This window comes from Oncorhynchus nerka, unplaced genomic scaffold (genome assembly GCF_034236695.1).
Source record: "Oncorhynchus nerka isolate Pitt River unplaced genomic scaffold, Oner_Uvic_2.0 unplaced_scaffold_3___fragment_2___debris, whole genome shotgun sequence".
Classification (NCBI taxonomy): Eukaryota; Metazoa; Chordata; class Actinopteri; order Salmoniformes; family Salmonidae; genus Oncorhynchus; species Oncorhynchus nerka.
The window spans coordinates 37728-51038 of NW_027040481.1; the positions used below are offsets into that span (position 1 = coordinate 37728).

At 43.2% G+C, this 13311-nt stretch overlaps 1 protein-coding gene across 1 annotated transcript; it reads right to left on the reverse strand.

Moving 5' to 3' along the window:
* Positions 1-10015: 10015 nt before the first annotated feature.
* Positions 10016-12988, reverse strand: LOC135571248 (uncharacterized). Its single transcript, XM_065017025.1, has 4 exons — positions 12947-12988; positions 12760-12834; positions 12349-12453; positions 10016-10703 (listed from the first exon to the last, which is right to left on the reverse strand). Exons 2-4 carry the CDS (start codon positions 12781-12783, stop codon positions 10068-10070), a joined length of 765 nt encoding a protein of 254 aa, XP_064873097.1. The 5' UTR covers positions 12784-12834; positions 12947-12988; the 3' UTR covers positions 10016-10067.
* Between the last annotated feature and the right edge of the window lie 323 nt (positions 12989-13311).

A 13311-nucleotide genomic window follows, 5' to 3' on the forward strand; every position in this document is an offset into this window, starting at 1 on the left:
AAGCAGATGGCAAGTGCCATGCATTTCAGAGACAGAGTGGGCACCAGTACACCATTCAATGCTGTTCAATGATATGTTCATCCTCTGATAGCATGACATCATGATACTGTTCATCCTCTGATAGCATGACATCCTGATACTGTTCATCCTCTGATAGCATGACATCATGATACTGTTCATCCTCTGATAGCATGACATCATGATACTGTTCATCCTCTGATAGCATGACATCCTGATACTGTTCATCCTCTGATAGCATGACATCCTGATACTGTTCATCCTCTGATAGCATGACATCATGATACTGTTCATCCTCTGATAGCATGACATCATGATACTGTTCATCCTCTGATAGCATGCTTTTCTGAGAATGAAGTGTAACATCTATCGCAAGTCCTTGAGTATGTGGAGCCGGTTCTATCATACCATGGAATGGAGTTGTTCAAATGGTTGAGTAAAACCCAGACTTTCCATATGAATGGTCATTGTAAAGCAATGAAAATAACTAATGCTGCTGGAGGAAGCAGTGAACTTAGACTCACCTTAGTGAGCTGCAAATCTCTTGTTTAGTCTGTAAATACACTGTATATTACATTATTTTAAATAATCACCGTACCCTTTTATGTGTTGGGGGACTAATCCAAGCTTTACATGACTACCAGTCCAATGTAGGTATATGGACTGGACCATTGTGAGGGAGAGTGGGTGCAGTAGGCGTTGTGTGAAAGGTTTCCGATTGGTGTGTCAGTAAGTAGCATTGCAGTGCGGCTGGATAGTGGACTAAGTGGACTGGTCTTTATCAGTCTGCCTGTCAGCTCTCTACAGAGACCCCCACAGACCCCCTGCACATACTCTGTTACATTAGCACCCTAGAAAACACACACACACACACACACACACACACACACACACACTTATCACCTAGTTGAAAAGATAAGTGCAGGAAAGTAATCCTCCCCTCTCCCCCTCTTGTAGTCACTTTATCATGTCCGCTCATTGGTCAGTTACACAAGACACCCCAGAGGCCTCATAACAGAATATTGTTATTGAGAAGTCGAGCAGGCAAAAGAGAGGTTCTACTAATATAGGAGCAAGGTGGAATCCTATTACACAGGCACCGACGCCCGACGCATGTGGCAGGGTTTACAGTCCATTACGGATTACAATTGGAGAGCCAGCCATGATCTGCCCAACAATGCCTCTCTAGCAGACAAACTCAATGCATTTTATGCACGTTTCGACAAAAACAACACCGAGCCATGCACGAGGGCCCCTGCTGACCCAGTGGACTGGGTGATCTTGCTCTCCAAGGCCGACATTAGTAAGGTTTTTAATCAGGTCATCACTCGTAAGGTCGTGTGCGGGCAGAACAGCTGGCAGGCATATTCATGGTAATTTTCAACCTCTCCTTGTCCCAGTCTGTAATCCATACATATCTCAAGCTGACCACCATCATTCCTGTTCCCAAAAACTCTAAGACTACCTACCACAATGACTACCACCCAATAGCACTCACATCTGTAATCATGAAGTGCTTTGAAAGGCTGATTATGGCACACATCAACTCAAATCATTCCAGACACCCTAAACCCACTCCAATTTACATACCACCCCAACAGGTCCATAGATGATGCAATCTCAATTGCACTCCACACTGCCCTCGCCAACCTAGATATATATGCCATTTAAATCATTGAAGCTTTGACGATAAGAAGAATACCTATGTGAGAATGCTGTTCATTGACTACAGCTCAGCAATCAACACCATAGTCCCCTTCAAGCTTGTCACCAAGCTCGGGACCCTGGGACTGAACAGCTCCCTCTGCAACTGGATACTGGACTTACTGATGGGCCGACCCCAGGTGGTTAGAGTAGGCAACATTACCTCCGTCATGCTGACCCTCAGCACGGGGCCCACACAGTGTGTGCTGTGGGCTTAGTCCTCTCCCTGTTCACCCACGACTACATGGCCATGCACAACTCCAACACCATAATCAAGTTTGCTGACGACACGACAGTGGAAGGCCTGATCACCGGCGACGATGATACAACCTACAGGGAGTAGGTCAGTGACTTGACAGTGTGGTTCCAGGACAACAACCTCTTTCTAAAAGTCAGTAGGACCAAGTAGCTGATCCTGGACTACAGGAAACGTGTAGGCGAGCACGCCCCCATCCACATCGACGGGGCTGCAGTGGAGAGGGTTGTGAGCTTCAAGGACTTCAAATAGTCCACACACACACAAACAGTCGTGAAGAATGCCTCTTCCCCCTCAGGAGGTTGAAAAAAAATTGCCATGGCCCCTCAAATCCTCAAAGTTCTACAGTTACACCATTTAGGTAATCTTGACTGGCTGCATCACTGCTTGGTATAGTAACTGCACAGCCCTCAGTCGCATGGTGCTACAGAGGGTGGTGTGGACAGCCCAGTACATCACTGTGACTGAGCTCCCTGCCATCCAGGACCTCTATATCAGGCGGTGTGAAAAGAAGGCCCAGAAATGTGTTAGATTCCAGCCACCCAAGCCATAGACTGTTCTCTCTGCTTCCTCACAGCAAGTGGTCCTGGAGCATCAAGTCTGACACCAAAAGGTTCCTGAACAGCTTCTATCCCCTTGAAGGCATTCAGTTGGACAACTGACTAGATATCCTCCTTTCCCTTTTCCCATAACGCTGCTAAATAGCTAACAAAATGGCTACACAGACTATCTGCATGGACCCTTCTATTTTTTATTTTTGCACTGTCTGTGCAAACTCACACACTCAATCACACACACACTCACACTGACAGTCCAACACACTCACACTTAATTTGCTCACAGACACATAACCTGCACACACATTAATACTGACTCTACACACACGCATACACACTCATCATATAGGCTGCTGCTACTTTGTTTATCATATATCCTGATGCCTAGTCACCTTACCCCTATACATATCTAACCCTACCACTCCAGAATCTCTGCACATGGTATTGGCACTAACCCTGGAACTGTACCTTTACATACTGTAGCTTAGTTACTTTCTCGTGTTCTTCTTATTTCTATTTTTTGTGTGTTTCTGTTCTACTTGACTTTATTTTTTATTTTTTACACTACTACTGATATTGATTACTGCATTGTTGGGAAAGAGCAAGCAAAAAAAGGCATTTCACTTCACTAGTGCACGTGACACGTAAAACTTGAAACTTCACAACTATAGTAGTTGCCATTCAAGATTTATTTAACAATGAATAAAGGTTTTCAAAAATCTATCAATCCAGCCACTTGAGGTTCCACCACCAGAATGAGAGACAGAATACGACAAACATACATGTAAAAAAAATGACATTATCTATCAACAATTATAAACTCTACATTGTGTCTTGCCTAAGAACAGCCCTTAGTCTTGGTATATTGGCCATATACCACACCCCCTTGTGCCTTATTGCTTCATTATAAACTCTACATTGTGTCTTGCCTAAGAACAGCCCTTAGTCTTGGTATATTGGCCATATACCACACCCCCTTGTGCCTTATTGCTTCATTATAAACTCTACATTGTGTCTTGCCTAAGAACAGCCCTTAGTCTTGGTATATTGGCCATATACCACACCCCCTTGTGCCTTATTGCTTCATTATAAACTCTACATTGCGTCTTGCCTAAGAACAGCCCTTAGTCTTGGTATATTGGCCATATACCACACCCCCTTGTGCCTTATTGCTTCATTATAAACTCTACATTGCGTCTTGCCTAAGAACAGCCCTTAGTCTTGGTATATTGGCCATATACCACACCCCCTTGTGCCTTATTGCTTCATTATAAACTCTACATTGCGTCTTGCCTAAGAACAGCCCTTAGTCTTGGTATATTGGCCATATACCACACCCCTTGTGCCTTATTGCTTCATTATAAACTCTACATTGCGTCTTGCCTAAGAACAGCCCTTAGTCTTGGTATATTGGCCATATACCACACCCCCTTGTGCCTTATTGCTTCATTATAAACTCTACATTGCGTCTTGCCTAAGAACAGCCCTTAGTCTTGGTATATTGGCCATATACCACACCCCCTTGTGCCTTATTGCTTCATTATAAACTCTACATTGTGTCTTGCCTAAGAACAGCCCTTAGTCTTGGTATATTGGCCATATATCACACCCCCTTGTGCCTTATTGCTTCATTATAAACTGGGTGGTTCGACCCCTGAATGCTGATTGACTGACAGACTTGGTATACCCTTAGCCATGGTATATGGCCAAGGACGGTTCTTAGCACGACTCTACGTGGAGTGCCTGGACACCGCCCTACACCACCGTATATTGCCCATATATCACAAACACCTGAGGTGCCTTATTGCTATTATAAACTGTTTACCATGGTAAAAATAAGTATTTTGTCATACCCATGGTATAGTGCTTTGAAAGACTCTGATATATATCAAATCAAATCGAATCAAATGTATTTATATAGCCCTTCGTACATGAGCTGATGTCTCAAAGTGCTGTACAGAAACCCAGCCTAAAACCCCAAACAGCAAGAAATGCAGGTGTAGAAGCTGTCAGCATGGCTGTCAGCCAATCAGCATTCAAGGCTTGAACCATCCAGTTTATAATGCTTAATAATAAACCTAGACACATCAACGAAAAAAAATAACCTTCATAGATTTCACTCTGACTTGACCTTGTGGTAAAGTGCTAGCACGTTTCCATTTGGACAACCAACTATATATGTTTGTAATGTATACAGTTTAATTAGGGAAGGGAGACAGACCGTGTTCACACCATGGCCAGCGCCAGGCAACTCTGTGGCGGTGCCAGCAGGGCTGGTGACAGAGGGAGGTGCAGCAGGCGCCCAGATGGGCAGAGGGGAGCGCCAGCACTGACAGTTTCCTGGCACGGACAGTTTCCTAACTCTTCTCAGACACTGTGCTACACATGGGAGTGAGACATGCTCAGCAGTGAGAGAGCTGCACACACTAGATAGATAGAGTGAGGAGTCTTATCTAATGCCATAACAAGCTTAAAACAACTTGGACTTTGCAAGGTAGGCCTGTGCTCATCTCATTTCTCAAAATTAAATGCAATGTAAATGTTTTAAAATGTCAAAATTAAATTGGCACAATGATAGCAGAGTAATGCTTCATATACATTTATCAAACTATCGCACACAACATATACACATGTTTTCATTAATAAATCAGAGCCATATTTACAAGCACTACAACCTCGCCTGAAAAACACCCCTCCATTTACCTTTTATTGGTAACAAAAATGCGCACATTTGCTGGAACTGGGCCATTTCTAAAAGAAAGCGCAATAGAAAATCTTATCACATTTCTGTGGAGAATGTTTTAATCTTTTGCAGTGACTTTTTCAAGCTAAAAATGCATACCGCCTATAGCGAGTGCCGACCATTGGCTGCGCATTCTGAATGTTTGTCTATTCAAACTAAAAAAGTAGGCTAAATGCTACAGCCACACGATCCAAAACAAGTGTTGTTCAATATTTTGTTTTTTAAATAGATGATTGTGTTGCTATCTCCTCTCTTGGTATAGGCTGTTTAAATAGGCTTAAATTAAATAGGCTATGATAGGCTGATTAAATAGGCTATGATGTCACACTCCTATCTCACAACAATACTGTGGCCTACCCATACTGTCTAGAACACCGCTCTATTTACTTTCAAGCATAATGTTTATTGTGTAAATAAACTTGTCATGTGAGAAAATAGGATTATGATTTTGGCCCATAAAATAAAACTCAAAGAAACATATTAGCCTACATGCTACTATCTCAATACCAACGGAAAATGCATATGTTTTATCATTAGCTGACAATTTCAGGTTTTTATTAGCCTACCATTATTACTATTCCCGTGTGTCAAACACCTACATTTCGCCCAAAACAACATTTATTTGTAATAAAATTATTTTACCACTAAAAGTAGCACGTAAGTATGGTCTGAGATTTGCATGGAGATACGCGGGAAGTGGAGCATGCAAGTTTTTGTTGTTGTTGATAAATGGGACCCCTAGAGAGTACATGTGAGCGAGCGGTGTGGCTAGGAACTTTATAGATTGCTTCATTTAAGCTTCATGCCTTTCTTTTTTAAGTTTAAAGTCTGACACACATGAATAGAGCTCTGAAAGAGCCAGGATTTCATTTGCCTTTTCTTAACAGCCTCTTTGTTTGCAGCATGCTCCTGGCTCCTGTCTCCTGTCTCCTGTCTCCTGTCTCCTGGCTCCTGTCTCCTGTCTCCTGTACCTTTGAGTCATTGCATATGCCCGACCTCCAGACAGTGTTCAAAAATCAAATCAAATTTATTTGTCACATACACATGGTTAGCAGATGTTAATGTGAGTGTAGCGAAATGCTTGTGCTTCTAGTTCCGACAATGCAGTAATAACCAACAAGTAATCTAACTAACAATTCCAAAACTACTACCTTATACACACAAGTGTAAAGGGATAAAGAATATGTACATAAAGATATATGAATGAGTGATGGTACAGAGCGGCATAGGCAAGATGCAGTAGATGGTATCGGGTACAGTATATACATATGAGATGAGTATGTAAACAAAGTGGCATAGTTTAAAGTGGCTAGTGATACATGTATTACATAAAGATGCAGTAGATGATATAGAGTACAGTATATACGTATACATATGAGATGAATAATGTAGGGTATGTAAACATTATATTAAGTAGCATTGTTTAAAGTGGCTAGTGATATATTTTACATCAATTCCCATTATTAAAGTGGCTGGAGTTGAGTCAGTGTTTTGGCAGCAGCCACTCAATGTTAGTGGTGGCTGTTTAACAGTCTGATGGCCTTGAGATAGAAGCTGTTTTTCAGTCTCTCGGTCCCAGCTTTGATGCACCTGTACTGACCTCGCCTTCTGGATGATAGCGGGGTGAACAGGCAGTGGCTCGGGTGGTTGTTGTCCTTGATGATCTTTATGGCCTTCCTGTGACATCGGGTGGTGTAGGTGTCCTGGAGGGCAGGTAGTTTGCCCCCTGTGATGCGTTGTGCAGACCTCACTACCCTCTGGAGAGCCTTACGGTTGTGGGCGGAGCAGTTGCCGTACCAGGCGGTGATACAGCCCGCCAGGATGCTCTCGATTGTGCATCTGTAGAAGTTTGTGAGTGCTTTTGGTGAGAAGCCAAATTTCTTCAGCCTCCTGAGGTTGAAGAGGCGCTGCTGTGCCTTCTTCACGATGGTGTCTGTGTGGGAGGACCAATTCAGTTTGTCTGTGATGTGTACGCCGAGGAACTTAAAACTTACTACCCTCTCCACTACTGTCCCATCAATGTGGATAGGGGGTGTTCCCTCTGCTGTTTCCTGAAGTCCACAATCATCTCCTTAGTTTTGTTGACGTTGAGTGTGAGGTTATTTTCCTGACATCACACTCCGAGGGCCCTCACCTCCTCCCTGTAGGCCGTCTCGTCGTTGTTGGTAATCAAGCCTACCACTGTTGTGTCGTCCGCAAACTTGATGATTGAGTTGGAGGCGTGCGTGGCCATGCAGTCGTGGGTGAACAGGGAGTACAGGAGAGGGCTCAGAACGCACCCTTGTGGGGCCCCAGTGTTGAGGATCAGCGGGGTGGAGATGTTGTGCCCTCACCACCTGGGGGCGGCCCGTCAGGAAGTCCAATACCCAGTTGCACAGGGCGGGGTCGAGACCCAGGGTCTCGAGCTTGATGACGAGTTTGGAGGGTACTAATGATGAGATTATTGTGGATTCTATTTGAAGTTTGTTGTTGTTGTTGTTTTCTGAGAAGTTTTTCAAAACCCTTAGTAAATGGACCAACCAGAACCTCAAGACTGCCATGGGCAAGTCCCTTGATTGGTATCAGGAAGGGTGGGAGAACAACCTGAAGGTAATTCTCTTTGCACACAACAGCAGCATCCAGGCTGAGTATGGACGGGAGCCGCAGCTGTTGACTGAGGTAAACAATGCAATTGTATATACAATTATTGCATATACTGTAGTCTTTCAAAATTGGGATTGACTTAGTGTTTGTCTATTGCTATTTTTGCATAATGTACTTTCAGATCACTGAAACCCCACCTGATGTGGTGGAAGTTGTCGAACCAGATCAGAACGCCTTTGAGTACTACCTTCAGGCACAGACTGAGAAGGACGTGGAGGTTTTTGACCAGGTAAAAATGATTGTCCTCTGTTAATTTATTTTCTGTCCCTCCAAGAGATATGTAAGAAATGTATTTGTAATATGAAATATAATTGCATGTATTCCTGTCATCAATCAAGGTGAGACAGAACATGGACAAGGCGCAGGAGAAACAGAAGGAGAGCTACCGGAGTGTTTACGTCTCTGTCTCCTACCCTGTTCCCTTTAACTCTGCTCCTGTTCTCCAGGAGCTAGGGGTCCTGCCCAACACCCAGACGTGGATCCACCTGATGTTCTCCGTTACCAACCACCCTCCAACTTTTCATTACATCATCTACAGCTACTGTTGTCATGTTATCATTATCTGCTAAGAAAGTTCTTGCTCTCTCATACTGGCCCTCTTCACTTCCCTTTGGCCAAAGAAGACCTAAGAGCCCAATGCCAGACACTGCACTGCGGCCGGTGCTGTCCTTCGGATGAGACTGTGTGTAACAGTATAACTTTAGACCGTCCCCTCGCCCATACCCGGGCGCGAACCAGGGACCCTCTGCACACATCGACAACAGTCACCCACGAAGCATCGTTACCACTTTAACTATGCCACTTTGTTTACATACTCATCTCATATGTATATACTGCACTCAATACCATCTACTGTATCTTGCCTATGCCGCTCTGTACCATCACTCATTCATATATCTTTATGTACATGTTCTTTATCCCCTCACACTTGTGTCTATAAGGTAGTAGTTTTGGAATTGTTAGCTAGATTACTTGTTGGTTATTACTGCATTGTCGGAACTAGAAGCACAAGCATTTCGCTACACTCGCACTAACATCTGCTAACCATGTGTATGTGACAAATACAATTTGATTTGATTTGATCTCATGGCACTTATGACATGAGTAGGGGTGTTGACCCAGCATCTCCTGGCTATATTTCCAAGCCTGATAACTACACGCTATGTAAATCCAACCCATTATCATACACTACCCTAGTAGGCTGTATGGCAACCAATATAATTATTGGGTCTTTTTTTATTTTTTTAAGAATGGTGCATGTCTCAAAATATAACAATGAGACCAATATCAATAGTATGTGTGTGTGTGTGTTGTAGTAGTAGTTGGCCATTATTTCTTCGAACATCTCAGTTTGGGCAGCAGCCACAGGAGAAACCTGTCAATCAAACACAACAGGAGAATAAATAGTAGTTTGCCATTAAACATCAGATAGCTGCTCTTTCTCTGCTACCTCATTCTATTTCTATAAATCTCTAAAACGCCCTTGTTATGTTCCCCTCTTCTATTTCCTCACCTCTTCCTCAGACTCTTCTTTTCCTCTTTCTTGTCCTCCTTACTTTCTCCAACATTTTCCACCTGCTGCATCTTACTGGCCTTCTCTTTCTTCACTTGCTTTTTTCCCTTGGTCTTTTTCCTTTTGACCTTCCTTTCCTGAATATTTTGGACAAGGAGATAAAGTAATATAAGCTTATGACTATTTTCTACTCTTGAGCTATGGTATCTAGAGGTTTGATATACTGTAGAAGGAAATATGGCTAATATTCCCTTCCTGTTTCCTCTCACCTGTGGCGTCACTCCTGACATTTTCTGGAGCAGCTTCCTGCCGTTCTCACTCAGGTTGGTGATTGGGGCCAGGCGAGGGCTGTGGTGGTATGGTAAGTACTCCACAGCAGGCGAAGCAACAATGACAGAGACAGGGCTTGGAGGTGTCGGAAGCTTTGGGACATCCTTTTGGGAGGGACGGGCCACAGCAGAGGGCAGGGCTTGTAGGGCTTCAGCCAGGGTCCGGGGTGCTGAGGTCACAAGAGGAGAGAGGCCAGACACAGGACCAGAGACTTTCCTGGGCTCTGTAAGACCAGAAACAACAAACAAACTGTTAGGACAGTGCTATGTTATACAAAATCTGTAGATATACTGTATGACTAATCTATAAATACATTAGATACATGACTACACTCAATAAGTAAGATTCATTTACAAAGCTCTGGACATAGTTATTTTTTTCAGGCTTGAGGAGCCTGCTCTCAGCTATTCTGGTTTGCATTTCTGCCATGCTCTCTACCATTTCGGCCATCTCTCCAGTGCATTTCTTGAAGGCCACTTTCAACCTTTCCAAGTCATTCAGCAAACTGTCCAGGTTTACTGCCTCAAGATCACTTTCACTGCAGTTTCTCTTCATCACTTGGATCAGTGCCCTCACTTCCTCGCCCATCCTCCCTTTGTCTTCCCTATTCACATCTTCATCCCTCAGTCTTTCCTCCTTCCTCCTCCCCATCCACTTCTCAATCCAGGCTCTGAAGCATCCCTCATTCTTCTGCCTCTCTTGGTTGATGTCCTGACCGTCGTTGACCTTGTTCAGGCCTTCCTCCAGGTCGAGCTCTATGGAGGCCAGTTTTTTTTTAATCCTCCTCAGGCTCTCCTCGTTGGTGTTGGTCCACTGTGTCTTCTTGTCCAGCTGTTCCCTGCAGGGCCGGACAGTAGGGACCAACTCCATCAGGCGTGATGCCTTCTTCATGGCACTCACAGAGGCAGGGAGAAGGATGTTGGGCTTGGCCACAATAATCTGTACAGACATAGGGTCAAATCATTGAGATGTAACACACATTAGTGATGCATTGACTCATAAGCAGCAGTCCCGCGGTTATATCCACAGGGCGGCGGGTTTAGGGTCATGAAATATTATGTGGGAGGCGGTCAGGTTGAATAAAGAGAAAACAATACATGAAAAAAATCCATAAATGTATCATTCTTGTGTCATTTATATCTATAGGCTATTTAGCATTTGTACGTAAACCTAAGCTTTAGGGCCTAATTTGGCGCTTGCCAAATAGACTAGACACCAATCACCAAACACTTTTGGGAAAGGGCAGAAAAAGTTACTGTTGATCCGCTGACGCAAAAAGGACAATGTCAGAGTTTAATTCAATAAGAGGAAATCTACGAAATGGAGAGTTGAAAATAAAGAAGGGATGGCCAGAAAAGGAATGTTTGGAAAATATTTGATGAAGTATTCAAAGAGGATGATGGCAGTGTCTCTATTATGTGTGACGATTGTGAGGCACTATACAAATTCGACAGTCACAAGAGGGGGATTCAAATAGGCCTATGGCACATCAAGGGAACAAACTGTTCAGATGAGTTAAATGGAAACTGAAATCTGGACACTGACTGTAGATCTTTAATTAACCTCTCACAGTCTTAATATTAACTCCTGCAGAATTAAGCATTTATTGCAGTAAAATGATAGGCTACAACAAATGTAGACTATATTTTGACTCGGGAACAGGAGTGGAGAAATATGATTTCTTTCAGCATCTTGAGAGAATGTGATTGTGCAGTTAGGGACTGCTTTATCAGCCTCCTAAAAGTTGATGGTAGTTTCCCTTTTTTTATCTTGAGTTTTTGCATTTTCTTCTTGCTCCGCAAAAGAATCAAAGATGACGGAGAACTTTACCGATGTCAACTAGATTGAAGCATTCATTCTACCATTTATAACATTATTCCGGTGAGCAAGGGTTTATTTAGTCTTCTATCAAATTATAGACAAGTTGACTAACAAATAGCCTGCCAAAATGTCGGAAATGATAAGCAGAAACATATCCATATTAGCCACAACAAAATCCTGCACCCCCTGACAAAAAAATCGTTCCGCCTTCTCTGATGGTGTTCTATATTTGTGGACTAGGGTCAGGTTTTCACTTTTTCACATATAGTCGGGCGGTTGCGGATGGGTTATTTGCAATTGCGGGTGGACTTGGTTGAACAAACAGCTGACCTGCGCACCACTAACACACAAATGTAAGAGAATACCAGTCGAGGGTCCTTCAGTGAAGCCCCTTTTCTCTGTGGTTCCTTTGAAGACCCTGGACTGTCCTCAGCAGAGGCATCATTGCCATTATCACACTATGTCAGAGAGCTAGTTGGTCATAGTCCATTTTCCACATTCAGTCAAAGAGTTACTCAAATACATGGTGCAGAACATACCAGAAAGTCTGAATCATCCAAGGAGTGGAGAGACAGATTGTCGTCCTCTACCATTTCCCTCACTTCAAACTTTGTCACCTTTCCATCCTCCTTATCCTTCACTATCAGCGGTGGTGTCCTCCTTTCATGATCCTCATCAGACTGTGTATCAGAGTCAATTAGTCTGAGACTATTCTCTTCACAGTCATATCACTCAACACATCTATGGTGTACAACTCTCTTACCTCAGATTCACAGTCAGTGAAGGAGTAGATAGAGATGTCATCAGAGTTGGAGGATGAGATCACCCCATCATAATTTCTCTCCATCAGCCGAGTCACCCTTCCAGACTGAGGAGACAGACAAAGGCATGTACTTAGGGCAGCCATGGAATTCACTGGCATTGACTGCCAAGAAAATGTTGAATATTTAGGCAATCCAACATACTTGTACAAGTAGTGAGTAATTCATGGGTAATTGAAAATGCAAGTGGATTGAAATGCAATAAATGCAACTCCCATAACATTAGGGATGGGACTAAAGACCTTCCATACTGTAGGATTCTTTAGCATTTCCAATGAAGGATTGTCAATTCAACCAAGCCAACCAAAATTGCCATTTCATTGATCTCTATGGGAACAGCAGAGATGTCTGACCTGGCTGAGAGGCTCTGAATTCATGTCCCGTCCATCCCCAGATGTCTGTTCCTGCCCACAGTTCTCAATGATTGGCTGTGAACAGTAAAACATATTTTGCTCATTTTGGCCTTGGAAATAAATGATGTAGCTATCAATAAATCATTTAAGTAGCTACTGTTATGTGGTTGATTTGAATGTGACTTACAGGCCTTTTGTGGATCTGAGGGGTCTGCGCTGAAGTAGACTGTCAAGAGAGCATTCAATTTCAAATGAGTTTAGATGGGGAGGGATATCTGCAGTTGCTTTTATTGTGATAACTGCAGTTTGTACATGGAGCATAAGTAATGTTTATGTGTAATTGTTTTCAGGTCGGATTTGACTTACAGGCCTTGGTCTTCTGTGCACCTTACCGGTTGGCCACATCGCAGAATCAGGGAGTTCACCCTCACTGGATTCAACTGTCAACACAACACTCAATTTAAAATGTGATAACAAAGACAGAACACAAAGTAAATAAATAGGTATTTACCACATAAGGGCGGCGCCTTAAAGCTCTTCTGATTCTCTCAT